Raw genomic sequence first — 25641 nt, 5'->3', positions numbered from 1 at the left:
AATTTTATCCTGCTACCCACAATGCCAGGCGTGGCAATGGGGAAACAAAATGGCCGACAAAGCTCCGTGTCCAAATCTTCCGGGTTTGATCTAGAATAATTGAAATCACAGGATATTTAAGGTAAGTTATGCTTAAATTTGGTTTAAATTGGTTACAACCCATCGCAGTATTCACTTGAGAAATTCAAAACTATTAATCTTGTGCTGCTGTTGCAGGAGAATCATGTCACAGCCAAGCAGGATTTTACCGCAAAGTAAAGAGACTCTTCTCAAGTCTTACACCAAACGTTTGAAAGATGACGTGAAGTCGATTCTGGATAACTTTACTGAAATCGTTAAATCTTCAAAAGTAGGTATATGGATAAAAGTACAACGATTACTTGAAGCGTTTACTTGGAGGCTGGCTAATTTATGGAAATCGATGGTCGCTAAATCAACATCAATAAACAGGAATAATCTATCAATAGTAGAGCATTCAAGCGATGAAATCGATAGTTGACGACAGTTTTGATCAATTCCTAGTTTAACCAATAACCAATCCATGGTTATGCGATTTCTTATTGAGCGATTGGAATTTGTGCGAGTCTGAGAGTATACAAGCCAATGACAGTAGGTGCTCTAATTAAAAAAATGCATAATTTATTACATGGCTGCCCATTTTAAATATATCAGAGAAGATGATATACAGAAAAGAAACTGTGTGTAGTGCACAGGTCATGAAAGAAAAACTGTTGGCTGAAGTGTTGTGCTCAAAAAGCAATGAACTTTCCATTAATTTAACAGAAGGCCTTCTTTCTGGTTTCTTTCTTCATCAGTGAAAACTTAATGATCTACAGTGCTTTATTTTTCACATCATAAAATTGATACTAATGAGGTTTGCATCTTTTATAGGTTGAAGATGAAACTCAGGTATCACGACTGACTCAGTCAGCCCAAGATCAGTATGAAGTGAATGTCAGGGCTGCCAATATTGTAAGTTCAAACTACCAATTATCATTTTAGGCTCATCAAAATGAGTACTGTAGTTGATAGTTGAATAATTATTAAAATGCAAACAGCTTAGCTAGCTAACATTCTTAAGTTCACTGGAGCTGTGACTGTTTTGCGTATTCAAAATATTTTAGCCCTCTGACCCTTAGGAGTGTCCAGCATCTAATTTCTTGTCACAAAACCACCCCCAAATCACATGTTAAGGCCATGAGAACAAAGGAGATGATCACCAACTAAATAAGCTCTTGATTGTCAAACAAAGTTCCCTTGTCAGCCCCCCTAGAAGAGAGCAGTAAGGAGAATACATACTGATGTTTGGGTGCTTAAAAATTGATCCATGATTGTGAGTGGATTTAAGAAACATTGACCCATCCTCACAATAAATCTGATTGAAAACTAGAAATTATCTTTACTTGTTAACTCACCTGGAGCCATTTGCTTGTACCGGTACCTGATTTTAGTTCTCACTGGTTCCCTGTGGCTTTGTTATCATGGCAGTTGTGATCACTTTGGTTGTTGATTTGTTAAAGGAAATTGGAAAGGGCCTTGATAAGGTTGATATTATGACCCTATTGTTTCCTTTTTGCAGGTTAGGGCAGGAGAATCTCTTTTGAAGCTGGTTTCAGATATGAAAGAATTTTTAATCTTGAACGACTTTCCATCTGTAAATGCCACCATCTCTGAACGAAGCGGCACTCTTCAAGAGATGACAAATCAGACAGATCAAAAACTGTTAAGCCTTAAACAAGAACTTGCTCTTAATTTATATGAACTGGAACAATCATACTACTCATCTAGTTATAGATAATGTGCACAATGTTGTAAGCCATTAGATGTCTTTGTTCTGTGTGTCATTCTTGAATATAATCCCTGCATGTAAATAATTCTCTAGTGCACAGACAAGTTGGTTGGTGCTTACCAAAACATAAGATACTAAGATTCTAGAAAAAATTTGTGTAAGAGTTAACCATAAATCAGAACAAGAGCTTTATTTTAGCATACATGTTACACTGGAAATTACTTCCACTGCTGATGAGGTGTGCACAGCTCTTCAGGATGAATGGAGCACCATGACTATAAGAAAATTCCCAGAAATTCCTGTTCAATCTCTCATGGAATTCAATTAACCATCTACCATAAATTAAAAGCTTGTATTCAACAGCTGTGTCTCGCTTGCTCTCAGTTTTCTCTGGGGAGGAGTGGATGAGAGGTATAGAGAGGAACATGAGGAAGAGAAAAATTAAAGAAAATTTCCATTCTAACAATTGTCTTAGTTCCTCTCCAATGTTCCTCATATATAAAACATGTAGAAACATATTTGAAAGGTTTCTGAACAAGGTAGAGATAACTATTTTCACACTTAGGAATACATTTTTTAAAAATTTTTGTTGTCAGTAGAAAATGAGTTTAAGTATGATACATCTGATCATTTTGTAGACAAAGAAGAGACATTGTTGGCTGGGTAAAACTTTATTCAACTTTTAATGTTACAGAACATAAAACTATTCAAAAGGTAAAGTACAATTTCTAACAATATGAAGAGTAGTTTAAAAGTTGTCATTTACAACTAAAAGAAACTTTACATGAGACATTGAGTCTAAAAAGCAACAACTGTTAAGGCCTATTTACACGGTACGACTTTGTCGCATGCGACAAGCTTACGACAGGCCTACGACACGAATTGTATCGTGTAAATCAAACCTACCACTCGCTTACGACTGTCGTGCACGTCACGAAAAATGTCGTAGGATTTTAAAACATGTTTTAAAACGCTGCGACAATCGTAGCCGAAATTGATAGAAAATGACGTATTTTGTGACAAATTTCTACTGAGTAGGGGACGAAGGTGAAATTTTCTTGCGTCAAAATGGCGGAGGAAGTCGCCTCCGGAAAGTCGAAGACTGCTTCCAAGCGAAAAATACATTCTCAGATGAGGAAACAGAGAATATTATATCACTGTGGAGCGAGGAAGAGGTTCTTTTCCTTCTCTTGCAAATTATTAGGGAGCTTAAGCAACCACGACGACGACGCTGGGTACGACGCCAAGTAAAAAATGAATTTATATTTTATGAGCGAAATTCACAGTTGTCTAGATCTGTTCGGTTCGTTAATGGCTCTAAAATCGTGCTCGAGCTAAATGTGCAATGGCGGCGTGTAATGCCAAATGGAAATACGAAATATTAGCCGTCGTCGTCCACGTTCCGTACAGGACGCAGAATTTGGTCATTTCACGTTGTTGTTTTGCAGAGGATGGCAAAGAAATGTACAAAGATTTATAACGCACGTGCATAGCCATTGTTCTGCTCATTAAACCTTTTGTTGGATGACGTTCTCGTTGCCGTTGTCGTCGTGGTTTGCTTATTATTTGCTTACATAAGGAGACAAAGCTCTAAACATAGATAACGGTGGCATTACCTAAGAGAGTCAGTGGAGAAAAAAAACAGTTCGTGGTGCCACCTTATAAATCCCTGACTTGTGCCTGTGGGTATCACAAAAGCCTCATCAGGTTTTCAAAAACTCTGCAATTTTTCTTGACCTCTTGCTTGGTGTGGCTTCTTTGTTAGTCTTCCTTTTTTTCCCTGGTGAGCTTTTCTTTTCCTCTGAAGATTCTACATGTATAATGTAGCGACAAACAAGATTCAAGTCAACAAAGCCCATCCACCAGAAAAATTAATGTATTGAGAGAAGGATCATCATAACAGGAATGAATAGGAAATTGAATACATATGGTGCTAAGTACAAAGTAAGAGTTCTTAAGAAGAAACCATAATCACTTCCAGTGAGAGCAGTTTTCCATTGAATATCTCAAAGAAACCTATCCCAGGTACTGCTTGGCATCTATCTACAATGCTCTGAAACTGGCTAAAATATTTTAGCCTCTTCTTTACAAATCGGTGGATGCTAGGGAACATACACCCTCCTGCCCTTTGCATTGACCACATGCATTTTCTTTTTAGTCTTACAGGTTACGGTTTCCAGACACTGTTGAAAAGTGCTCTAAAGGAAGGAGCAGAATCCTATTACAGTAACCATAATGGCAGATGTACCCTTGATTTCCCTTTTTTTTCTTCCCCGTGGCATATCAATTCTGATATTTACAATGTTTGTGAAGATACTAAGGAAAGGAAAGAACAAATTTCCCACAAAATGTTCTGAAACTAAGATTATCTGACCAACAAAAATAATCATTGTGTAGCCCTAAATTCTATCAGACATGTGTTACCTTCCTCCATACCAGTATCACCATCACGTTCTGTTCTGGCTTTTTTCATCTGTGCGATATTGATTTTAACAACTTCTTTGTGATCCACAATTGGACGTGGATAATCTTTCCCAATCACACATCCTGCTGTTTTCTGTATGCTCACCGGGGCAGTCCAGGGCTCATAGATGTACTTGGGTGGATATTTCTTCAAAATTGGAATGTATTTCCTTTTTAACAAAGAGAGGAATTCTCATTTGAGATTGAATTACTAAGTTTCTGTCCTAGATGAAGCAGCTTCATGTAGAGGTACTGCTATTTCCCCTGAATGGAATCCTAGATCATTGTAAGTAACCCCTATTAATTCCATCATGTTTTGCTAATAATTTTGCTGTATAATCCTTGGTGCAGAGGAAGTAAAAGTTGACTAACAAAAGTTTTGCAAATGACAAAACAAAATGGCTTGCCATGGCTCAAACTCAGACCTTTTAATTCTGAGTCCAAATCACTAACAAAAAAACAAAAAAATCAAAGGAATACTGATTTTGCTGTTTACCCCGAATATGTCAAGTTTAAATAGTTTCTTGTAAATAGTATTTATAAATTGCAAAAACAATTCCAGTGAATTTCCTTTTGAATACACTCTGTTCTCTGAGGAAAGTGTTAAACGTTAAGATAATGACTTAATGTTTGAAAAAAAGTGTAAAGAAAACACTCACTTGATGTAATCTCCATTAGGGTCTGTTTTCTTACCAAATGCAATGGGGCTGTAAACCCTGAAGTAAGCATGAAAAAATGCACTTGCAGACAGCCACATCCAGTTGCCAGCATTTAAACTCCAGTCATGATCAAGAAGCAACTTCTCAAACACCTGCCACAGTAAAATAATGCAACTGAAAAGCTATAGCAGCTTGTAACTGTCATGAATGCTATTGACCACAATTAGCAGCTACCTCAATAATTCATGCCTTTCAAGTTAGGACTCATCAACAGTAACTTGTGGAAGGAAGAAAATTTTCTGAGTCTCTATTTCCTCGCTTAATTTATTCCACACTATGGAGATTCTCTTATATAGAAGCACTGATTTCTACTGCACCTTCAGTCCTTCTTCCCAACTAATCCACAAGTCTCCTCTTGTTAAGAAACAAGCTACAGCATGACGTGCCAAGTGATGAATCCAACCTTCTCTCCTTAGTTGAGTCATGATGGCATCAATAAAAGGATATCCAGTGCGTGCCTGAAATTAAACAAATTACAAAGGACCTAATATAATTTTCTGCAAATTTTCACTCTAAAACGGTCTGCTACAGCTTTCAAGTGCTAATTCCTAATGGGTTTAACCCTTTAACTCCCTAACATCAGAATGCATATTCTCCATACTACTCTTTAAACACTTCCTGGGATTCTGACAAGGAGAATTTGTTCAATAATCAAGAGCTTCTTTGGTTGGTGATCATCAGCAAAATCATGCAAAAATTATGGAGAGCACAAATCGCGCAAAAATTATGGAGAGCACAATTTAAACTGAACCTAAGGATATTTTTCTTCAGTATCAATAATTCTTCTAGGTACATATATCAGTATGCACAACTTTTAGTAGCTTATTTGTTACCTGTATTGTGTCTAAATCTATTCCAGAGCCTAAAGGGAGTGAATTAATCTGGCACTATGAACAATACATACTTCAGACCAAGCTTGGATAAACTCTTGGTTATTGTTCCATGGAATTTGCAAACAGACTGGATTGCCCTCCATTTTGTTAAAGTTAGGTGTAGCATATGCTGCTGTATAGAAGAATTCCCGCCACAGGAGCTGTCCATGTAAGGAAACTGGTGGGTTAGAGTGTTTCTTCGCCTGAATAGAAAAAGTAGTTTTGTCAATAGTTCTGCATCTGGTCAATTAAAAGGAATCTCACCACTTTCAATTTCTTTCAATTGTTTCATTGTTTCATATGATAGATAAAATTAAAAGAAAGATCTGAAAGTTGCATTGCCTTAAACTTCACAGAAAGTAAGCTTAAATTTAAATTCACTTTCCAGGTTCAATTTTTTGACAGATAAACACTGAATTTCATAGCTTCCCCTTTATCAACTATCTCCTATACATTACAATCTTCAATAATTCACCAATAACTGATGTCATCTCTAGAATGATCATACACATATTTAACTGACAACTAAAGGGTGCACCTGATATGATGACTTACTCTCGAATACACATCAGACAGTCTGTGATAAAACAGCCTTGCTGAGAGACAGCCAAACATCACATATGGACTAAGAACAGTAGTGCTTGGTTGGAGAGAATTGGGTGATGTGTTAGGCTTCTCAAACTTGTTCACCCAATCCTGCAGGAAAATGTGATCAACTTTAATGGAAGCAGAATAAATAAATGATATCTACAAGATGATAGTCTTGTTGAACATGCAAAGACCTATCCAAAATAAACCATTACTTGTTGCTGCAACTGATGAATTCCCAGAGCAAAGGTTTCATTTCAGAGGAATGATGTTAAGCCAAACTGTTTTTGTTCAAGGGCAGCAAATTAGATTAAGATCTTTTCTCTCAGTTTGCCCTGTAAGTTTATTCTTTATAGACTAAGACCATCCTGATCGAGGAACACCAGGTGTTCCTTGGTTGCCCTCTCTTTCCCTTACTCTGGGGATTCCAGCAGAGGCCTAGCTTGTGACACTTGATGTTGGTTTTTGAAGGGTGTGTCCTTTCCCTATAAGTAAGGTTCATTACCTGACAGGTTGAAGATACCAACAAACTACAACTAATTCAAGTTTAATCCTCTAAGAAACTTTTGATCTCATTAAATATAAGATAAACATGAAACTCTGTATGAGCATTTAATTATTGATTGAGAAAAACTTTCAGACCTCTTTCTGCATATGTTCATCAAGTCGTCTAAGAGCTTCTGACTCCCCACCAGGGAAAAGGACTGTACTTGACTCTTCAGGTGTTTCAATTTCCAGCTCCTCAAGTGTTGGCAGCTGGTACTCATTTCCTTTACCCACTGGAGTAGAGCAGCCATCAAAAGTACTTTTGTCTACTGTGGGAATAGGCTTCAAAGGTGACCCCAGTGATGCCACCACTGAACAAAGCTTCTTGTAGGTTAGAGGGGCTGTTCCACCATTCTTGGCAATAATCCTGAAAGAAGATTAAATCAGTAATTGCCTATTACAACATGTAGATTTATGACTGGCAAAAGAATTCCAGACACCTATCTCACAGAAGTTTATTCAAAGCTTTCATATTCTTGAGTCCTGATTTTCAAATTCCAACAAAATTCTTGAGAAAGGGGAGAGTTTCTGCAATAAAACTTGTGGACAGTAGATTCTATCTGTCATTAGACAAAGTGCTTTATCTGTACAGAGTACCATGAGTAGAACACAATGCAAACTTCACCCTGCAGTCACTGTACACTCACTTTTGGAACTTACTTTAGTGAGACAACTTTGTTTAGTCTAATTGATGACTTAAGTATTGAGTTTGTCTCTTGTTTGTGACTTTTAATGAGAGGTCTAGTTTGAAGTATCTAATTTCCTTTGTCCAAGTTTAATTTTTTTTGGCCCTTTTCAGAGTATTTTCAGCAAGGCAAAGTGTTCATCCATATATTTTTGGTGCAAAGGGTAGTCAAGCAAAATGTAACTTTTTAAAATGTTTAAGATTGTCACTTACTTATCCAAGTCATAAAGTGAGTGGCAGACTCTTGTTTCAACTTCAATTCCAGCTTTGGTAGCAAGTTCGTGAACCTTTGCATCTCTTTGCCTTCCTTCAGGCTCATGATCAAATTCAAATGTCAATTTTGTGATCTTCCATGCTTTGAAAAGTTTAGGTAATTCCAATTCAGGCTTCCCCTGAATAACAAATAACCTATGATAAAAAAAGGAATAATGGAAAAGACATAGGAAGATCATTGAGCTGGTCTCAAAAATCAGCTAAAACTATCATAAACAAAATACAGTCAGTAATTACTGATATCACTCATTGATTCATTCAATATGATATAGAAAGCTGAATAATACAAATATTCTAACTGATTCTTCCTTATAATGTGTAGGAGGACAGAAACATACTTTTAGATGATGTAACCAGTAACAAAAAGTTGTTTCTTTATTGTGCAGAACAAGTAGATACCATGCTGCCGTGGGTCTGTTCTGCAACATGTCAGTGAAGACGTCAAAATTTGGTAAAAAAAAACACTCGGCTGTGTCTCATATACCTCATTTTTGTTATTATAAAATTTGGGTGTCATCTCTGATCAGCTACAAGATGCACAGCAACATGGAATCTATTTATCTGGGCTGATACCACTTGGTTTGGCCATTTTTTTTTTTTTTGCACGAAAAAAAGATATTTAATTATTTTTTCTTTGTTCTAAAAGGTATGAAGGTACGGAATATCTCTAAATTTGTCTAACCTCGACCCTAAACTCTTCAAATTGTTGTCCAAGTCATCGAGAGACTGAATCAGAAATCTCCATCGATTGAATCCCATGTTTCCATGCTTCACATAATCTGGATCGATAAAGTACACTGGTCTGAGCGTTAAACTTGTTTCACAAGCTTCCTTAAGGGAAAGGTTATCGTGAAGACGTAGTCCTTTACGAAACCAATGAATTGTATGATGCACTCTCTGTTGTTTAGCCGCCATTTCGGCGTGATTATGTAACAGCTGACTTTCCACACAAATTTGATGGATTTTATATGAAGCAGGAAGCTCCTCGCTGTTGTACTGCGGGCTCTAATCTCTCACCAATAAACAAATATGGCTGCTAAGGATCAAGGGCCGGCAGTAGATTGTCTTGAAAAACGAATTTCTGACTTGGAAAGACGGATCTTTACCAGTGAAAAAGACGTCCTAAGTCTTAAAGGGTCATCGGTAACTACAGTGATATTTATTGATGGCGTGATCGCACATAATTAGGTAACTAAAATTGATTGAAATGTTTGTCTGATTTTTTCCAAGTGTTTGGGAACTTTGAACAATGTTCAGAAAAATCTCGATAGAATTGGATCAAAACATGCTAAAATAGCAGCAGTGTGGAAGAAAGGTATGGCACATTTATTTTTTTATTAATGAAAATATCACTGTTACACACTACAGTGACTGTAGTTCCTAGATTGAGAAGCTAATCATAACAGCTGGGCTTGGGTGTACCAAATAAACTGAACTAAATTGTACTCAATAAAGGTATTAGAAAAAAAAATTCAATGGAGATCACCTGTTAACATAATTTTCTCACATAGCTCACTCGTTCGCCCGATCGGGTTAATAGAGTTCAGCGCTTACCAATTCTACAGTAGTTGCGCATATGTATTCGTATCAGATGTGTTTCTTAATACAATCTGCGAGTCGTTTGAGTCGAATTGCTGCTCCCATTTTCTTATCATCAGTTAAGGAGCTGGAGAAATTTCTCTCTCCTGAGTTTTTGGAAGAGGCAACACTAACAGATGATGCTAAAGCTGACATAATCATAGCAGGTTAGTGTGTGTTTTGTGTCATGAGTTCAAAAGACATGCAAAAGACATTTCAACATGGTATGATACCTCTCTGATTTCCAATTGAAGGCATTGGTTATTCACTTATCATTAGAAATCCCTATTGAAAAGGGGGATGTAGGGCTTGGGTGGACAATTTTTAAATCAAGTTAGCCCTTTCCTATTGATTAGTATAAAGGCTTTGCGTTGATATAGGACCCACTTTGACCTACCTCCTTTGATTTCTGTGTTTGAAATGATTATTATTTCAGTCTTCAAATACCATTATTTTACTTTGTGATATAACTGTGTTAATTTGAAAAAAAATCCTGACATCCATAGGTGAGGGCCAGCTAAAGGTATGTGCTGATCAGCTTCGGCAAGTTGAAGATTTGAAAAAGGTTGTGACCACAGAACCCATTAAAGGTTTGAAGCAGTTTTACAATTCAACATATTTATTTTATCACATAACCTCTTGTTAAGAGACTTAATTTCTAGCATGTTAAGCCAATCTTACTCTTTTCAAACTGTAATTTATCCCACAAGGTGTGACTCCAAACACATTTATCATATCAGTTTTTATCTTTTTAAAGACTATTTTTGCTCTTATTGATAAGTATTATTCTTTTGGGTACTGAAAAATTTCTAAATGCATCCTGAATATAGTCAAATGGAAATTCTGCTTGAAGATACTTGTCAGAAATACTTAAAATCAATGCCAATTTGGTCTTCCTATGAATAAATATATTTCAGAATAATGCATTATTTAGGGCCTTTCCACACTAGCTAAAAAGTTGTTTATTTAGCCAAATTTTCCGTCACCACCAACATTTTACAAGTGTGGATGGTTTAATAAATTTTGGCCAAAGGAGACAAATCTACAATTGTGCCATTGACAAAATTTGTCCCTGGTAAAAACTGGAGAAAAGGGACTTAATAAATGAAATAGTAATAAATTTGTTGATCATTTGTTGTAAAAGCTACAACAAGCGTGTAATTGAAGTAAAATCAGTTTTCTAGAAAGGCAAAAATTGTCTCTGTTGCAAAACTCGGGGATTGTAAAATTTGAAAATGACCTAGGATAAATTGTGGAAATTGGAGCTGGAATCCTTTGGCAAACTATGCTGGCTGGTCTTAGGAGTAGATTAGGCACTGACTGAATTTAATGGCTTTGAAATTTTTAATTTAGATGCAACAAATGATACAAAAGATTTGTTGTGTGATTTTGTCGCGACAGTTCTAGTTTTGTCTGCTAGTGGGGAAAGACTCTTAGTCTTAGATTTATTGTCCTGACTTTATTTTAAATTGAAACACAGATTTGCCTACTTGGTCTGCCAAACTGCAACCACTGGTAGAACTTCATATTCAGCAAAAGGTATTTGAAATATCTCATAATTGCCCTACAACTGAAAATAAGCATTCAACTGAATTCTAGAAGAAATCCCTTTCACTGATGTGGTTTGTGTGTTGTTCACCATGTTATTCTTATTTAAAACTTTTTGGTGACAGTTTAGGTTTCATTTCTCTTTGTCTCGTTCTCATAATCAAAACTGGTTTGAACAAAATTAAATCAAGTGAAAATCTGAACCACAACCTAGCAGTTCATATTTTCCAAGATAAACACTGAATGGTGCTAGATAAAAAAATGTAAAGATGTTATATATATTCTGTTATAGGAAGAATTTGATGTGACTGATGAAAGATTACATAATCTTCTAGCTGCTTACAATAACATTGTATCCTTTTAAATTGTTCTTGTTATGTATTCCACATCAAGAGGACATGTTCCATTCAATAAGCAGATTGGGAAGTGTGATGATCTCTGGGTCAGTCTGAGTCACTGGTTCTCTGAAACCCTTAGCCTTAACTACACCTGGTAAAGGTGTGTTTTCCTTTCTCATCTTAGACTTTAGTAAGATTTCTTGGACCAAGGCCATAGTCAACAACATTTTAGTGTAATAGGTCAAAACTTACTCAGCACTAGAAGAGATTTGGACAAGACTAAGAAAAGGCTATTTCCCTTTTGATTTGACCATTAATGGTTCATTTATGGCAAGATCACAGATTTCATTAGATTATGCAATGAATAAAAAGATAGCATTGAAGGTTAGTCTGTCATGATGTTCTAGCTACATTTTGATGTCATCTGTGATTTATTACTGAACAAATGTATGACCTCCTTTTCCTTAGTAAGAACCAATCAAATTATAAATGTTATTACAAATTCATTAATGAAAGTACTTTCTCTACCTTAATTGTTACATAACAGATAAATCTCCTTTCAAAACAGTTTGTTCAGTGGGACAGTGCACTGACTCAAATTGAACAAGCCATAGAAGTGAAACCAGCTGACTAGCCTCACAACTTATTTTCAAACAGAATAATGAAGAAAATATTTAAGGGATTTTAGAAGTTATTGTCTTAATAAACTTAACATATATTGTAAAACTGGGAAAGGTGATTCTCTATTGATTTGATTGTATAGAACAAAGGCTGAAATATTGCCAAGACATGGCTTTTTAATTTGGTCTTTGTGTGTTTGGTATCTTTTATAAATAAAAATTTGGAATCAATACAGTTCAGGTAAATGTCGTTGTTGATGAAGTTTAAGGTTAATCCTTTTTTATGGGAAGTTGAGTAGAAAGTTGGCAAGTAACAGCTGCCTGGTTGCCAGTTCTACTGTTGTATTTGCCTTCTTTGAGACTAAAATACTTACCCTAGTCGATCATTAAAATGGGTTTGCTGTACCAAGACGGGTCAGTGTCATGAGTCTATAAGACCAAATTCCTCAATCATGACTAAGGAGCCGATGTCTGGTGCGGTTCGTCTTGTAAAAGAAACAAACAACAAAATTGATGGGTTTTCCAAGAGGTAACATCCCTTGAGGAAATTTTCACGCACGCCATTGGTGAATGCAAGTGTCACTCATCACCTGATGCGTTTCGCGGAATTCGCTCCATAAGCCCAAGTTTAATGAGAACAAAAAGTGTGTTTAGACGGACAAGGTGTTTGAAAAAAGGATTAAATTTGATGGTTACTCTCTCTCTCTTAAAGTAGAGAGATCTTTTTGGTTGTTTTATCGTTTGAGATAATGGGAAAAGGTGTCAAGTCGTCGTTTTTTAGTTGTTGTCTCTCAGCATTTGGCGGGAAAACTTTTATCGCGCCCTTTTATGGTCATCCCATTGCCCAACTATTTGCAACTGCCCTTGGCCTTTGATGACCGATCGTAACAATTGTGACAAGTTTATTCGCCATCGTGGCGACGGTTTAACTCTTCAAAGGCCTCAATCTAAGTCCTGACCCAATTTCAATCTAGACTATTGAGGATTTTTATCAAAAACATGTCTATAGAACAGGGATCAATGCTTCTTTCGCAGAAAAAGACACCACTATGTGCGCGATGCAAGCACCATGGTGTTCGGACCACACTGAAAGGGCATAAAAGATTTTGTAAGTGGAAGGATTGTGAGTGTCAAAACTGTATTTTGATAACTAAGAGAAGACGGATAATGGCTGCCCAAGTAGCTATAAGACGGCGAACAAATGATCGGCTGCTTGTGGAGGATTCGCAGCAGACAGCGTGTAAACAAGATTTTCGGTCTTCACGTGGTGAGTTCAATCAGACTTTAGGTAATTCCAGACTTTTAGCCGGTATCAAATCGGTCTTTCGGATCTCATTTGTTAACCAACCGAAGAAATTTCGTAAGTGGTGCTTTGGTTTAAGAGACTTTCTTTCAGCCCATAATCTACCGAAACGACTACCCCATCACAAAATCGTTCTCAACACGTATGTATGTTATAGAGGCCGCACGCGTCCCACTGTATAAAATTGATGATGAAACTCAAGTTCGTGCATGACAGTATTTTTTCTTACATGATGTCCACAGAAAACCTGTTTATCCAGGAATCTAAGTGTGGTGGCAGTTTCTGAATTTTGTGAGAAAAGGACACCAGAGAAATATTATTGCATCGTTATAGAGAAAGGAATTGCTGCCTTCAGTAAGGGTCAGTAAGGAAACGCAGGCAGTCGCCTCCGATTTAAAAGGAACGCAACTCAAAGAGACTTTGCTTTATAATGTTATACAATCGATCGACTAGATCTTCCTTAAGTTTCTCATAAAAGAAAAAAAATCCTTTGTTTATTTCCAGCGTCTAGATTCTCTTTTTTGATTTTTGTGTAATTTTGTGTCTTTGTGGAAGGGGATTCTCAGCTTAACTTCCAGTCGTGTCAGATATCCTTTCAACACAAGCCCAGACAGGAGTCACGAACGTTTTTGAGGTTCATTTTGATTATTAGGATTTATTCGCTACTTTCTATTCCTGAACGTTTCCGAAATTGTACTATAATTATAAAGTAACTGCTGTTAATTAACTATTTCAGCCCTACCCAAAAACTCCTCAGACCACCCAGAACCGTCGGGCTTTAAGGCAGCTCCACGACTTGCCGACTGCAACAGGGTAACGAGAAGTTTGGGGATTCTTGCAAGCCTATTCCCAGATGTCTCTGAGATATTCCTATCGACTCTGTTAGAAGCACGTGACTTTGATCTGTTGTCAACCCTTGAGACATTGATTGGCATGGCCAGACAAGGAAACATTGTTCTCGGTTCATTTCCCTCTGTCATAATACATCCAGGTCCGTTTATATTAATATAAATATTTCTGTCGATTCTATCAACTTTGACACACCTTCAACCACAAACTTGTTCTTGTTGAGGAATCTAGGCTGCCTTTGAGTTCAATCAAGTTAATCAGACATATTACTCTTCAGTTTTGTGAAGTGGGTGGGGGTTAAATCAAGGTTTGTACAGAGGGAAAAATTCTTACCAGTGTGAAGATCTGCAAAATATGTTTTTTCAGTACCCACATTGCCTTCAAAAGTTGAGTGGGGTAGTTAGCTTTAAATTTAAAGTGGCTTTTATAAATGAAAGGGTGTTTACGAGAATGGACAAATAGCTTACCATAATAGACGTGCAATACTGAAAAACTCAACATTCTTGCTGCCTCTTTGTTATTTAAACAGTCATCACACTGGCAGGCAACACACAACCGTGGAATGACTATGCTGCAGCTCAGGCTTTGATGTCTCTTTCCAGTTAATGGAGAAGTTTCCATGGACACCAGAAAGGGTTTTTTGTGTATTGTCACTCTTAAGCACTATTTGGAGTGTAACAGGTTTAGTTTTCAAAATAGTTGTGTTCAATGATCTTGAAAAATAGACATTATTTTGTATAGTTTTCTTAAACATGGTGTTGATGGCTGGCCATTTATAAAAAAAAAAATGCCTGTTTTCCACGCATGGTTGCATTGAACTGTTGTTTTCTGGGTACCAAGCAGATTGCACAACTGAAAAAAATGTTAGACACAAATGGTAATAATTAAATTGTTTAATGTCTTGGCTTGCTGGCAAGTTTGTATTAAGGTTGATTTAATTAGAGCTTCATGAAACAGAGTACATATTACCCTTTTAACCAATTTTGAATAAATTGACACTGAAATGTTTTTGTCCATCTTTGTGATGTTTTATCTTTATAACAAAATTTGTTCTTTATTTGCATTTATGACTTCTGTACAGGTAATGTATGAATCTAAGATTGTGAAATACCTTTAATTATTTACACAAATCCATTCTATATCAAGGGAGACAGTCTTTTAAATTCATAAATTAAAAAAGAAAAACAATCTGTGATTCAAATCCCTAAAGGAAATCTTCATTATATCAAAATTTTTACATGTTTCTTGCAACAATACTCTGTAATAAAACATACACTAATTCATTCCAAGTGATCTACATGTAATTGGCTGGAGATCAACTAGTTCACATACTTGCATCTAAGAAATTTGCCAATTATTTCATTGAGAAATCTTACTAAAGCATACAGAGTCTATGTCTGAGGCACATGATTCTAACAGAGTACATTTCCAAACCAAAGAATTTGGGTATTATGCAACATTTACAGACTGAGAGAGGAGAATAAAACTTAAGTAAGTTCTAACATTTGTGTTAAAATTCCATCAACACCCTAGCTGATTCCTCTGCTTTTGTTGCCATTCAACCCATAACAAAATAAAATGCAATAATCTAAACTTTGTATACAGCTTACAAATTGAGTAAAACAACTTTTCAATTTTCTAAATAGAGCTTCTACTGTTGGAATCATGTGCCACCAGAATTTGGTATGTTATTTCGAGAAACAGGATCTCAATGACATAACTGTTGCAAGTAATTTACAAACATAAATATATCTATATATACAAACTATTAAACAAAAGTTTCACTAAAATAGCTGAGGCAATGTGGCCTCATTATCTGCCTTACATATCATAACAACTAATTTTCTTAGTCCAGTCAGTTGAGTTATTGAGAATTCTTCTCAAAGTTATATCATTAAGTATGTCACATTTACTTCGGTCAGCATATTTCTTACATCTGGGTGTCAACCATAAAAACTTCATCATTTTTAAGAAATCAAGTTTTAAATCACTGATTATCAAGTCCTTTTCACACACACTGTAAATAGCTGAATAACTCTCTGTGACCTCTTGATACAGCATTCTGTGAAAATGGATACCCTTTTCATATCCTTTCTAAACATCTCCCACAATTTCTGGTCCCAGAACTTTCATGACAGTACCAACAAGATGCAAACTTCCTCCAACTAGAACCTGAACTCTTGAAGCCTTTGTAATAAAATCTGGTACTGGCAGATCCTCCTGGCAAAATTCCTCTATGAGAGGATCTTTCCCTCCCAGTAACCAACGAATAGCTTGAGAAACACAAGGAAATATGGTTGAATATGGGCCATCATCAAGACCATTCTTGATCACATGGTGGCCATTTGTAATTTCTGTACAGTTCCCTGTTGGGTCTGCATGGGCTTGGAATCCTGCACCTCTCAGAGCCATCCAGACACGTTGGTTTTCCACACACCATCGTAACTGGTTATCACGACTTACAGTAAAATTTGTCAGATCTGAGAAAGAAAAATTAGGAAAAAAAAAAAAACATGCGACAGGGATCAATGCAAAGAATGCTTCAAATGACTTCAAAATATCAAAATAAAATTACTCGACATCATATACCTGAATCACTGCTTTTCAAATTCAGATTGATGTTATTGGGGCAGAAAATTGCATGATCAAAATCACATTTCTGAAAAATGAAAAACATAGGACTCATGAACACATGAAATCACCAAAGGGATTCTAAGTAATCAGCAGGCCCTGGTTGTTCAAAGATCGGATAATGCTATCCCCTAGATAAATCTCTATCCGGTGGATAACATGATACGTCTTGTTATCACTTATCCATTAATAAGCACTCATTCAACTGCCCCTAACATTTCCTCTTTCAAGATAATCATTCATGCTGCAAGTTTAGTGAATCAAAACATTGTTAATTCTATTTCAGTCAATAAAAATAGGAACAATTTAATAAAATACATACCATGACTGGTTTCAGAAGACCATGAGGATCACGCCCACCAGTCAAGTTGAAAAGCAACACTCGTGCAACAGTCCCACTATAACACAAACACAAATGAAAAAGACAGGAAAATGTCACAGTGTGCCTTTTGTCTTGATCCTAGACTCAGAAAGTTTACATCATTTTTACACTAAAATGTCTTGTCTTCTGATCTGTTCCTTCATCAGATTACTAGTTTAACTGCATGGGAAATCTCATTTGCATTTAATTCATTGCTCATTCTATACATCACCTTTCTTTTTCTTTTTCCTCATTAGCTCTCCTTTTAAACCACCTGGCACAGGCCTAAAACACCAGAATATAAAAATCCTTTAAGTGTAAAATGAGCCAAACCTTTTTCATCGCCACTACTCTCTTTTCCTAACTAACTTATCATTACCCCCTCATGTTATTATCAGTTTTCTCTATCTGCTCTTAGTTACAGCAGATCACCCTAAATGCAAGTAATCAAAAGGCTGCAAATTTTAAACAAAGACATAAAATCTCTGAACATTACATCACTTATGTGTGGTGCTTCTAGAGAATTTGTACAGTATGTAAAGGAGAGTGGATGTGGTCGTGAAGCTAAACTTTGAACCCACTCTATAAGTATGATTCTCAAGTAAATCAAATACAAAAGACAATTTTGTTTGGTTGTTGAGACTAAATGAAGGGTAAAAATTGAAGCAAGGACGTGTTCCTGTTTCAGGCATCCAAATACAATTTTGAATATATATTTTAAGCACATAACATCTGTTCACACGGGAAAGCCTTGTCAGCTGGTGTTTTCCTCCTCATGCTATCAACTTATACCCTTATAAAGCTATGGACCTAACTTAGAACTGGTTTATATGTGGGGTGCTTTTCAAGTGTTGTATAATCAAAACCAATGTGATCATATCAGCCAATTAGAATTAAGGGCAGTAAAGATAAGAGGTCAAAGTAAAATCAACCAAACTGCCTAAAGCATGGGAAAATATTGGCAATCTAGTAATAATTGGTTTTAGTTTCACAACCGATTGGTTGAAAGAGTGGTGTGAGTTTTCTTGATAAATTAAAGAGAAAAGTAAAGGAAAAGCAAAGCAATCCAGTGACACTATTGATACAGAACTTGATTGAAAATTGTGTTATGATGACACCAGCCTTTACATGTTCTGGTTTGATTCTTAACTTTAAATAGCTATCAGACAGTGTATGTATTCCTGTACCTCCATACTTCTTGGTGTGTGAGCACCATCCAGATAAAAAGTAACTGCCGGCCTAACAATGACTTGGTTTCGTCCACACCATCTGGTATTTTTCAATCCTGGTACAATTAAAATAAGAAATACAGTGATGCCTTGTTTTGCAAACCCCACATTGCCTGGACACTTGCCCAAGGCCCAAACTTTCCTGCCACATCTACTGTAAGATGAACCTGTATTCAAAGGATGTCTTTATTCAACAGGAGCAGATATAAAAGTTGATTAATGAGGGTTCCTAATACAGGACACCTGTCTTGTAACTGGAATAGAATTCTTCTTTACAATATCACCCCTGAATCAAACATTAAGGTCACAAGAATGATAGAAATGATCTCCAGCTGAAAAAGCTTTTGATTGTTACGCAATTTCTTATTGTCAGCACCTTAGGAAATGTATCTTCTTAGATAACAAGCAAACCAAAGAATGTGCATAGTGACATTAGGGTTTATGGGTTAAAAAGACAGAGAAATAACATCCTCTGGTAATCCAATTCATACTTAATTAAACTTACTTTTTTGACATTTGAGACATAAAAATTAATTAAGTCAAAAACTGCTTGCTAATTGACAAAGCTTTAATTTGTTTAACATGTTAGGACAGAACCAGTTGCAGAGAGCACATAATTTAAAACAGTAATAGGCCTTCACAGAAAGTAAAGTCATTTTCAAATTGATATTTGACTAATAACTGAAATAGATGAACTGTTTTCTTACCGCTTCTAAAAGTATTGGAGATTTCAAATGTTTGTGCAACAGGAACTTCAATTTTAGCTTTTTTAGTCAAGGGTTCACTTGACAACTTCTCTTCCCTGGGTGCTTTTTCTACACTTGTTTCGTTTTCCACTAGATGATAGAGAAGAAATGGAAACATTTATTTGACCTTTAAATACTGTTGAGAACTTTGCATTATTGGCAACTCTCAATGGTCCAGTAAACATAATCTGAGATATCTCTGGTTAAATCAGTGTGGGAAGTGATCCTAAGTTTGAAAACACAAGGATTAAATATACTGAGGGCCTCAAGAAAACAATGCTTCATAGCACAACCAAGGCACTGAATTGGCCAAGAATATAAAAGTGTCTTTGGTCAAAATTACATGAATAAAAGAGAGAAATACATGAGAAATCTACGTCACAATTAGTTTTTGTGTTTATGTTGCAATTCATAACTAGTTGAGGGATGCATGCAATTACTCAAAATCATTCACACAGAGCACAGCATCAAGTGAAAACCAAATGAAATGTAGTTCTGCATAAATTTCAAAACCAATTCAAACTTTTCCTTAGCACAAAGGGTTGCCCTTTCTACTGTGCATTCTCACTTACCCCCAAGAGTATGTATTTCTTTAACAAAATATCTTAATGCTAATTATTCAAATAATCAATCAACTAAATGAAAATCAAACCTTCATGATTATCATCCTTTGTGTATTTTCTTGAAACCCATGTTTGACAAAGCTGTATGGCGAGGGATGCATTCAATAACTGGTGATCTCCTTCCAGACCAAGAACTTAAAAAGTACCCAAAAATGAAAAAAAGAAATGTGAGTGACATTATCTAATCAAAACACATAAGAAGTATAAATATGAATTTAACATAAAGTTTTTTTGCAGGTAAGTGGCAGCCATTACCGGTAATTCTCCTCTCTCAAAGAAACATGTAAATTGTTCCCCTTCATAATTAGTTATTTTAAAAATTAAAATTACATTTTTCCCCAAAAAATATGAATAAGGATATGGAGTACATGTATGCAATCCTATTCCTAAACCCCTTCCCACTCATGTAATTTCCTGGGAATGGCCAGTCAGTAAATACCGACATTGTGTTTACAAGCAAGCAGGCAATAACAGTGACTCTAGAAAAATATTGATTTATGGCAGGCAGTAAAGAGAATTAGTTCTAAGATCATGAAATTGAGGGTAAAGGGTAAAATAGATAGTAGGAATACCTGGCAAACCTCCTGGATAGTCATCTAAGGGAGGAATGATGTGAAGAGGAGCCTGAAAATGTGATTACAATAAATATTATGACTGCAGAAAATTGTTCAGGTGTTAAAAAAAATTTTAGAAATTTGACTGGTACCTTTATTTCTTTTGCTCTATTAGCCACAACATCCAGGGCTGTTTCTGGCTGTGGGACAGTAAAAGCAGGAACTCCTGGCTGGAAATACAATTGCAACAAGTGAAGACATGGCAAATTACAAGACTTGTAAAGTCATCTTAATATGTGATGTCAATGAGCATGGCTACTGTTTCATTTCTGGTTCACCCAACATTTCCCTATGGAATTGCATGTGTTTGATTTTTTTTTTGGTGCTTGCAGTTTGTAATTATTAGTAAAAAAACAATTCTTTAAGTACCCTTTTGAGCATTCATGATGAATGCAAATCTTGTGAAATTAAACAGTAATAGGTAGCTATAATGAATAACATGTACCTTAAATATCCCAGCCTTCTGCCAAGCAATACTTTCTATAGTTCCACCCAAGGTGCTTACATGGTCCATGCCAAGGGATGTCACTCCACAAGCAACAGGATTTCTGGATAGACATGTATTAATATCAATATTATAGTTTGATATTTCCATCACAAATTACAAATTTAGCTGAATATAAAAACTAGTGTGTAAGGAATTTCAAGAGATTGGGGCATTAATTGTTATGTAATTACACAGCAAACAACAGATGGAATACAAACAAATACCTGATAATGTTGGTAGAGTCATATGCACCTCCAATTCCAACCTCAAGAATTACCACATCAACCTCAAAACAGGGCAAAATCATATTTAGTTTAATATATTTAGGTTAACATTTGAATACTGAATATATAATCTTGGTAATTCTTATAGTAATTAACATAATAATGCAAGCTCAAATAATCACAATCCATTGCATTATTTTGAGCAGGCGTAGAAAAGTTAATATAACAAAATTAGACTTAAATCATGTTTCTCTAAGTAAAATGTAATTGGTTTTGCAACAGTTCAAAGTAAGGCAAACATATAAAACTAGACTTACTGGTATGTTATGTTTCAGTAAAAAAATTTAACCATTAGGGTTAAATTAGTAGGTTAACTTTACATTCATGTTATACCTTCTCTTTCAGGAAGACATGAAACGACATCAAGGTCAAAAATCTGAAGTATGCTGGCATAGAGTTTTTCCCTTCTTCCTGAAACACAATAAAACTGCATTCATTAGAGCCAAGACATATTTTAATTCTTAAAAGACATATTATACATAGGCTGCATGATAAATCAGAATCACATTTCATTATCAAATCTACCGAGCATAGATTTACAGTAACATTATACTCTAGTATAGAAGTAAGAGGGGAAAAAAAGACTTAAACCTTTAACTCCCATGAGTGACCAAGAGAGAATTTCTCCTTACCATATCTATACAATATCATGCAGACAAGTGATGAGAATAAAGAAAAATATACATTATACGATTACTAACTGGATCTTATACCAAATTCCCCAAACTAACATAATGAGAATCATTCTGCAGACAGTAAGGGGAATTGATAATGAGATCTTGGGAGTTAAAGGGTTAAGCTTACAAAGTGGCTAGTTACTTCTGGTACATTAATGTAAGTTGTTAAACCCCCTCTCTCTATTTGATACTGCAATTCATCACTGAAAGTTGTATTGTATTTTGATGCATCTTCATTTATTATCCAACCAATTCACTAGTATTTTGTAAGGTTCAGTTTACCAAAACATTTATCAGAAACCTTACACAGTGTTGAGACAGTATACCAATGTATTGCACTTTCTAAACTCTTCACCCCTTAGCTTATGTATTTTCTGACATGCAAGAAGCATTAAATAACATGTACTTAATTACCTTGGTACTTACATCACCATTATTTAATAGGTTATCCCAACAATCAAAGAAATATTTTGCAAACGTCTCCTTAGGTAATGGTTTCCCATTGATTCTGATTCTCTCTCTGACCTCCATCAAATGTGGTGAGCTGGGTGACACAAGTTTGCATGGTTAAACTCTGTTACATATAAAATTCTATTGTAAACTACACTACTAGTAGTGAGTGTTTCATCCTGATCTTTGCACCATGAAGCTACACTGTAGCAGGGGTATAAATACCTCAAAACAAAGCAAACAAAACAAACAAACTTTACTAGCAGGTAAAACCTGACCAAAGACAACCATTAAGTCCTACTTGAGTCTTAAAGCTGATGATATCACGACAAAAGCTCCTGATTAATTTTCCTTGATCAGACCTGTAGTGCACCTATAGTGAATTTACTGCTAGTTCTTGGTCCTTGTAAATTCTCCTTTGTTTGTTCAACATAAGATTTTACATCTGTATTCATTTTACCTATAGAATCCAGTTTTCAGGCCTTCATGACGTAGAATACTTTCACAAAATGCACAAGTTGAGCCCTTCAAAGAAATACAGGGAAAACCTTAAAGTTGTTTCTAAAAAAGGCAAATAATTTTTCTTCAATCAACCTAAAATTCGAGCTTAAAAATCTAAAAGAGAATTCTCTTTGGGTCACTCCTGAGAGTTGGAGGGTTCATAAATAATCAACCACTGAACATTGACAGTTCAACTAATATGTACTACATCATTCTTTGTGTACGTAAAAAAAAACAGAAACCTGCAGATATGAAATTAGGACTGCAACCAAACATTGAAAGCAAGGAAATTCTGAAATATGGAGTATTACTGTTAGTATAAATTTAAATAATTGAATCGTGGGAGGTCTAACTGATTGTACACTTCAACAGAACTTAGGAATGTGTGATTTAAGCTAATCTAGGTTTAAAAGATACCAGATGGCTAGATGAATTACTTCAGAATAAAAAATAATCAATGATAGTGTACCTTTCCTTTTGTGCCGCTAATGTGAATAATAGACAGCTTATCTAGATCCTCCATCTATGAACAAAGAACCATTTTCTTATTAAAAATTCAAGGGGGTATTAGCCATCATATCTTATTCTTTGCAAATAGTATCTCTGTGTGATTAAAACATTTCTGAACTTCCATTTGTAAGCCAAAATTTAATGCTACCCTTCATCCAAATGGAGCCACAACGTCCAGTTAAATTAAGAAGAAACAACTATATACAATAAAGTTGTCACCAATAAAATGCAAAGTGCAATAATTAAAAAAAAAACCCCAAAAGGCAAAATAGAAGTTAGTTAATAAAAGAATTACACTCTTGTGAACTTAATAGTTCAAAAACACATGATTAAAAAACTGTTTCAAGTTGATTTCAATTGATATATGCACCTTTCACTCTTTTGTCAAATCAGTGATGAATATTTAATCAGTGCTGCCTCTGTAAAAACTAAATTTGCCTCATTGACCCTCACTTGGCATTTGCTCATCTTTTTTTTTTTTTGGGCTTTGTTTTTGTTTTTACTGAAAAATATTGGCAATTAATAATACAAAGTGCATTATTGAACCCAATCAAATCTGATAAATATATTCGAGAGGGTAATTTAGAGTTATCGACTGAGCTGATAATGTAAATTGGTCACCGTAAAGGGTTTAAAGGCTGACATTTCGAGTGTTAGCCCTTCATCAGAGTTTTACAGTTAAATTACCCTGTTGTACTCTCCTACCGACGCAGCACCACAGTTTCTTTAGAAACTTACCCCCTTAACTATAACTGAGACATCTGAGTTGTTCTGAATGGTTGTTTTCATGAATTTAATAACGCTCTCATTGCACAAATCTCATTAAATTAAACTGATTCTACTTTGTACAATCAATCGGAGAGACAGTATGTTGGATACTTGACAAGCTTCAGCGCGCAATAGCACAGTGCAGTGTTTCAAATCGCGCTCTCTAATGCTTTTCTACCAGACTTTAAATGACAATATTAAGGAAAGATTGTTAAGGAAAAGAATTAAAATTTTGTAATACATTTCACGTTTTTACCCATTTCACCCCATAAACACAGACATGGCCACACATCTCACCTTCAAATGACGATCACTAATTTTGTTAACACATGATTACCCGCCAAAAATTCACATTTGTCACGAAAGTAAAATAACGTCACGTGAAATAACAACAACAATGGCAAGAATTTCTAAAGTTACACACTGTATATGCTTCTGACACGTTCCCGAGCCTTGTAGGTGAAAAAGAATAACGAACAGATAACCTGTCGGTAGCTTAAAAAACAAACAAAGGATAGTGTAACCAGTAAAACTCACTTTAACCCCAGCTCGCTCAGTGAAGCTTCTCATCTCCGGTAAGTTATTCTGCGCCAGCCTTCCCCGTGTTTTGCGGATTTGCTCCAGGACTTGAGCATTCGTTTGAAGAGAGTTTAGTTTCTTCACAGCATCCTTCAAAGAAAGTCATTAGATCTCGTCAAAGATGCTTGGTAGAATTTACACGATGAGTGCAAGTTCAAAACAGTAAACAAGACCGCCCTTCAGCTTTGCATATCTGAGCAACGAAATTAAAGTCTCGGTTGCTTCTTAATCTTCGTAAAAGCAAAACAACCCCCAAACCAACTTACTTCATAAGTCCTTTGTTGCATGATTTCTGCTGATAGCTGTACCGCTGTGGTAAAGCGGCGAGAAACCATATATTTACAAATTGACACCATCAAACTGTAACAGACAACTTGCTGACCCCTTTCACTTCACGTGTTCAATGCAACTGTTGCGCAAGACAGACCGCAGAGACTGGAACTGGCATAAACCTTTCAGGTTTTTCAGTGTCGTCACACAGGGCTTTCCTTTTTGTGAGGAGAGAGACTATAGCTTTGTGGTTCCTGTTCAAAAATTTCTCATTTAACGTGAAGAGGAGTATTATCGAGCAATTTGTTAAAAAAAAAGAATATTCCCCTCCAGATCTTCTTCTTTGACATAAAGATGCCAGCCATGACTAAGATTATTGTCAAGAAAGCAGATAAGACTAATAAGCTCATGTGCAGTGTAAAAAACGCACCAGTGACGTCAAAAGTTATATCTTGAGCCAAATGGCTCTGTGGACCTTTTAGGTCGTAGGTCTTTTGGTCTTTTGGCCGATAGGTCTTAAGGTCTCTGGGTCTTCAGGTCTTCTGGCGGTCTCTCGGTCTCTACTCCCAAAGTGCTTTTCACTACCCAGGGTCGGAAGCTAGGTTAAGATAACCCAGGGCTAGTGTGAAATCTGATTTCAAATCTGATAGCTTGAAAACAAAAGTCAGTCGGATTCTTTTTGTCCAGAATATGTACGGAAAACTATCCCAAAAAGGCACTTGAACAAAGGAATAAAGAAA

At 35.8% G+C, this 25641-nt stretch overlaps 5 protein-coding genes across 6 annotated transcripts; 3 read left to right on the top strand and 2 right to left on the bottom strand.

Moving 5' to 3' along the window:
• The first annotated feature begins 6 nt into the window (after nucleotides 1-6).
• Nucleotides 7-2149, top strand: LOC113671670 (mediator of RNA polymerase II transcription subunit 22). The gene is made up of 4 exons (XM_089202512.1): nucleotides 7-121; nucleotides 217-349; nucleotides 892-972; nucleotides 1580-2149. The coding sequence occupies exons 2-4, from the start codon at nucleotides 224-226 to the stop codon at nucleotides 1796-1798; spliced, it is 426 nt and encodes a 141-aa protein (XP_089058638.1). The 5' UTR covers nucleotides 7-121; nucleotides 217-223; the 3' UTR covers nucleotides 1799-2149.
• Nucleotides 2150-3283: 1134 nt separating this feature from the next.
• On the bottom strand, nucleotides 3284-8900 carry LOC113671669 (cryptochrome-1). The gene is made up of 9 exons (XM_027187917.2): nucleotides 8618-8900; nucleotides 7876-8070; nucleotides 7074-7344; nucleotides 6399-6539; nucleotides 5876-6046; nucleotides 5289-5429; nucleotides 4912-5063; nucleotides 4214-4422; nucleotides 3284-3599 (listed from the first exon to the last, which is right to left on the bottom strand). Exons 1-9 carry the CDS (start codon nucleotides 8848-8850, stop codon nucleotides 3493-3495), a joined length of 1620 nt encoding a protein of 539 aa, XP_027043718.2. The 5' UTR covers nucleotides 8851-8900; the 3' UTR covers nucleotides 3284-3492.
• A 22-nt stretch (nucleotides 8901-8922) lies between these two features.
• On the top strand, nucleotides 8923-12250 carry LOC113671698 (dynactin subunit 3). The gene is made up of 7 exons (XM_027187950.2): nucleotides 8923-9078; nucleotides 9166-9250; nucleotides 9594-9680; nucleotides 10020-10103; nucleotides 10994-11052; nucleotides 11354-11413; nucleotides 11947-12250. The coding sequence occupies exons 1-7, from the start codon at nucleotides 8965-8967 to the stop codon at nucleotides 12031-12033; spliced, it is 576 nt and encodes a 191-aa protein (XP_027043751.2). The 5' UTR covers nucleotides 8923-8964; the 3' UTR covers nucleotides 12034-12250.
• Nucleotides 12251-12842: 592 nt separating this feature from the next.
• LOC113671692 (uncharacterized) lies at nucleotides 12843-15185 on the top strand. The gene is made up of 3 exons (XM_027187944.2): nucleotides 12843-13286; nucleotides 14059-14313; nucleotides 14701-15185. Exons 1-3 carry the CDS (start codon nucleotides 13019-13021, stop codon nucleotides 14775-14777), a joined length of 600 nt encoding a protein of 199 aa, XP_027043745.1. The 5' UTR covers nucleotides 12843-13018; the 3' UTR covers nucleotides 14778-15185.
• LOC113671691 (folylpolyglutamate synthase, mitochondrial) lies at nucleotides 15047-25049 on the bottom strand. 2 transcript variants are annotated; one of them, XM_027187942.2, is made up of 17 exons: nucleotides 24898-25049; nucleotides 24590-24721; nucleotides 23244-23297; nucleotides 22734-22798; nucleotides 22250-22367; nucleotides 21480-21557; nucleotides 21087-21148; nucleotides 20821-20923; nucleotides 20468-20545; nucleotides 20334-20385; nucleotides 19791-19895; nucleotides 19100-19228; nucleotides 18351-18448; nucleotides 17396-17448; nucleotides 17125-17200; nucleotides 16761-16830; nucleotides 15047-16651 (listed from the first exon to the last, which is right to left on the bottom strand). In XM_027187942.2, the coding sequence occupies exons 1-17, from the start codon at nucleotides 24985-24987 to the stop codon at nucleotides 16266-16268; spliced, it is 1749 nt and encodes a 582-aa protein (XP_027043743.2). In that variant the 5' UTR covers nucleotides 24988-25049; the 3' UTR covers nucleotides 15047-16265. The 2 variants fall into 2 exon arrangements, with proteins under 2 accessions (XP_027043743.2, XP_027043742.2); XM_027187941.2 differs by having other exon boundaries at nucleotides 22238-22367; nucleotides 24898-25047.
• Nucleotides 25050-25641: the final 592 nt, after the last annotated feature.

Source organism: Pocillopora damicornis, chromosome 4 (genome assembly GCF_964200805.1).
Source record: "Pocillopora damicornis chromosome 4, jaPocDami1.2, whole genome shotgun sequence".
Classification (NCBI taxonomy): Eukaryota; Metazoa; Cnidaria; class Anthozoa; order Scleractinia; family Pocilloporidae; genus Pocillopora; species Pocillopora damicornis.
The sequence above is the reverse complement of the archived record's forward strand: the minus strand, read 5'-3'. Positions and strand labels throughout refer to the sequence as shown.

Bases quoted from the DNA above. Each gene is read 5' to 3' on its own strand.
- LOC113671691 (XM_027187941.2), bottom strand. From the start codon at position 24,987: ATGGTGTCAATTTGTAAATATATGGTTTCTCGCCGCTTTACCACAGCG. The intron at 24,722-24,897 runs GTAAGTTGGTTT...CTTTCTTTGAAG, and splicing joins TGCAACAAAGGACTTATGAA to GATGCTGTGAAGAAACTAAA. The intron at 19,229-19,790 runs GTTTGATTTTCA...TCTATCATCTAG, and splicing joins AAAGGATGATAATCATGAAG to TGGAAAACGAAACAAGTGTA.
- LOC113671692 (XM_027187944.2), top strand. From the start codon at position 13,019: ATGTCTATAGAACAGGGATCAATGCTTCTTTCGCAGAAAAAGACACCA. The intron at 13,287-14,058 runs GTGAGTTCAATC...TAACTATTTCAG, and splicing joins AGATTTTCGGTCTTCACGTG to CCCTACCCAAAAACTCCTCA. The intron at 14,314-14,700 runs GTCCGTTTATAT...TTATTTAAACAG, and splicing joins CTCTGTCATAATACATCCAG to TCATCACACTGGCAGGCAAC.
- LOC113671670 (XM_089202512.1), top strand. From the start codon at position 224: ATGTCACAGCCAAGCAGGATTTTACCGCAAAGTAAAGAGACTCTTCTC. The intron at 350-891 runs GTAGGTATATGG...CATCTTTTATAG, and splicing joins AAATCGTTAAATCTTCAAAA to GTTGAAGATGAAACTCAGGT. The intron at 973-1,579 runs GTAAGTTCAAAC...TCCTTTTTGCAG, and splicing joins ATGTCAGGGCTGCCAATATT to GTTAGGGCAGGAGAATCTCT.
- LOC113671669 (XM_027187917.2), bottom strand. From the start codon at position 8,850: ATGGCGGCTAAACAACAGAGAGTGCATCATACAATTCATTGGTTTCGT. The intron at 7,345-7,875 runs GTAAGTGACAAT...ATCTTCTTTCAG, and splicing joins TCACTTTATGACTTGGATAA to GATTATTGCCAAGAATGGTG. The intron at 5,430-5,875 runs GTATGTATTGTT...GTTTAATTTCAG, and splicing joins TTATCCAAGCTTGGTCTGAA to GCACGCACTGGATATCCTTT.
- LOC113671698 (XM_027187950.2), top strand. From the start codon at position 8,965: ATGGCTGCTAAGGATCAAGGGCCGGCAGTAGATTGTCTTGAAAAACGA. The intron at 9,251-9,593 runs GTATGGCACATT...TCTTATCATCAG, and splicing joins AGCAGCAGTGTGGAAGAAAG to TTAAGGAGCTGGAGAAATTT. The intron at 10,104-10,993 runs GTTTGAAGCAGT...ATTGAAACACAG, and splicing joins GACCACAGAACCCATTAAAG to ATTTGCCTACTTGGTCTGCC.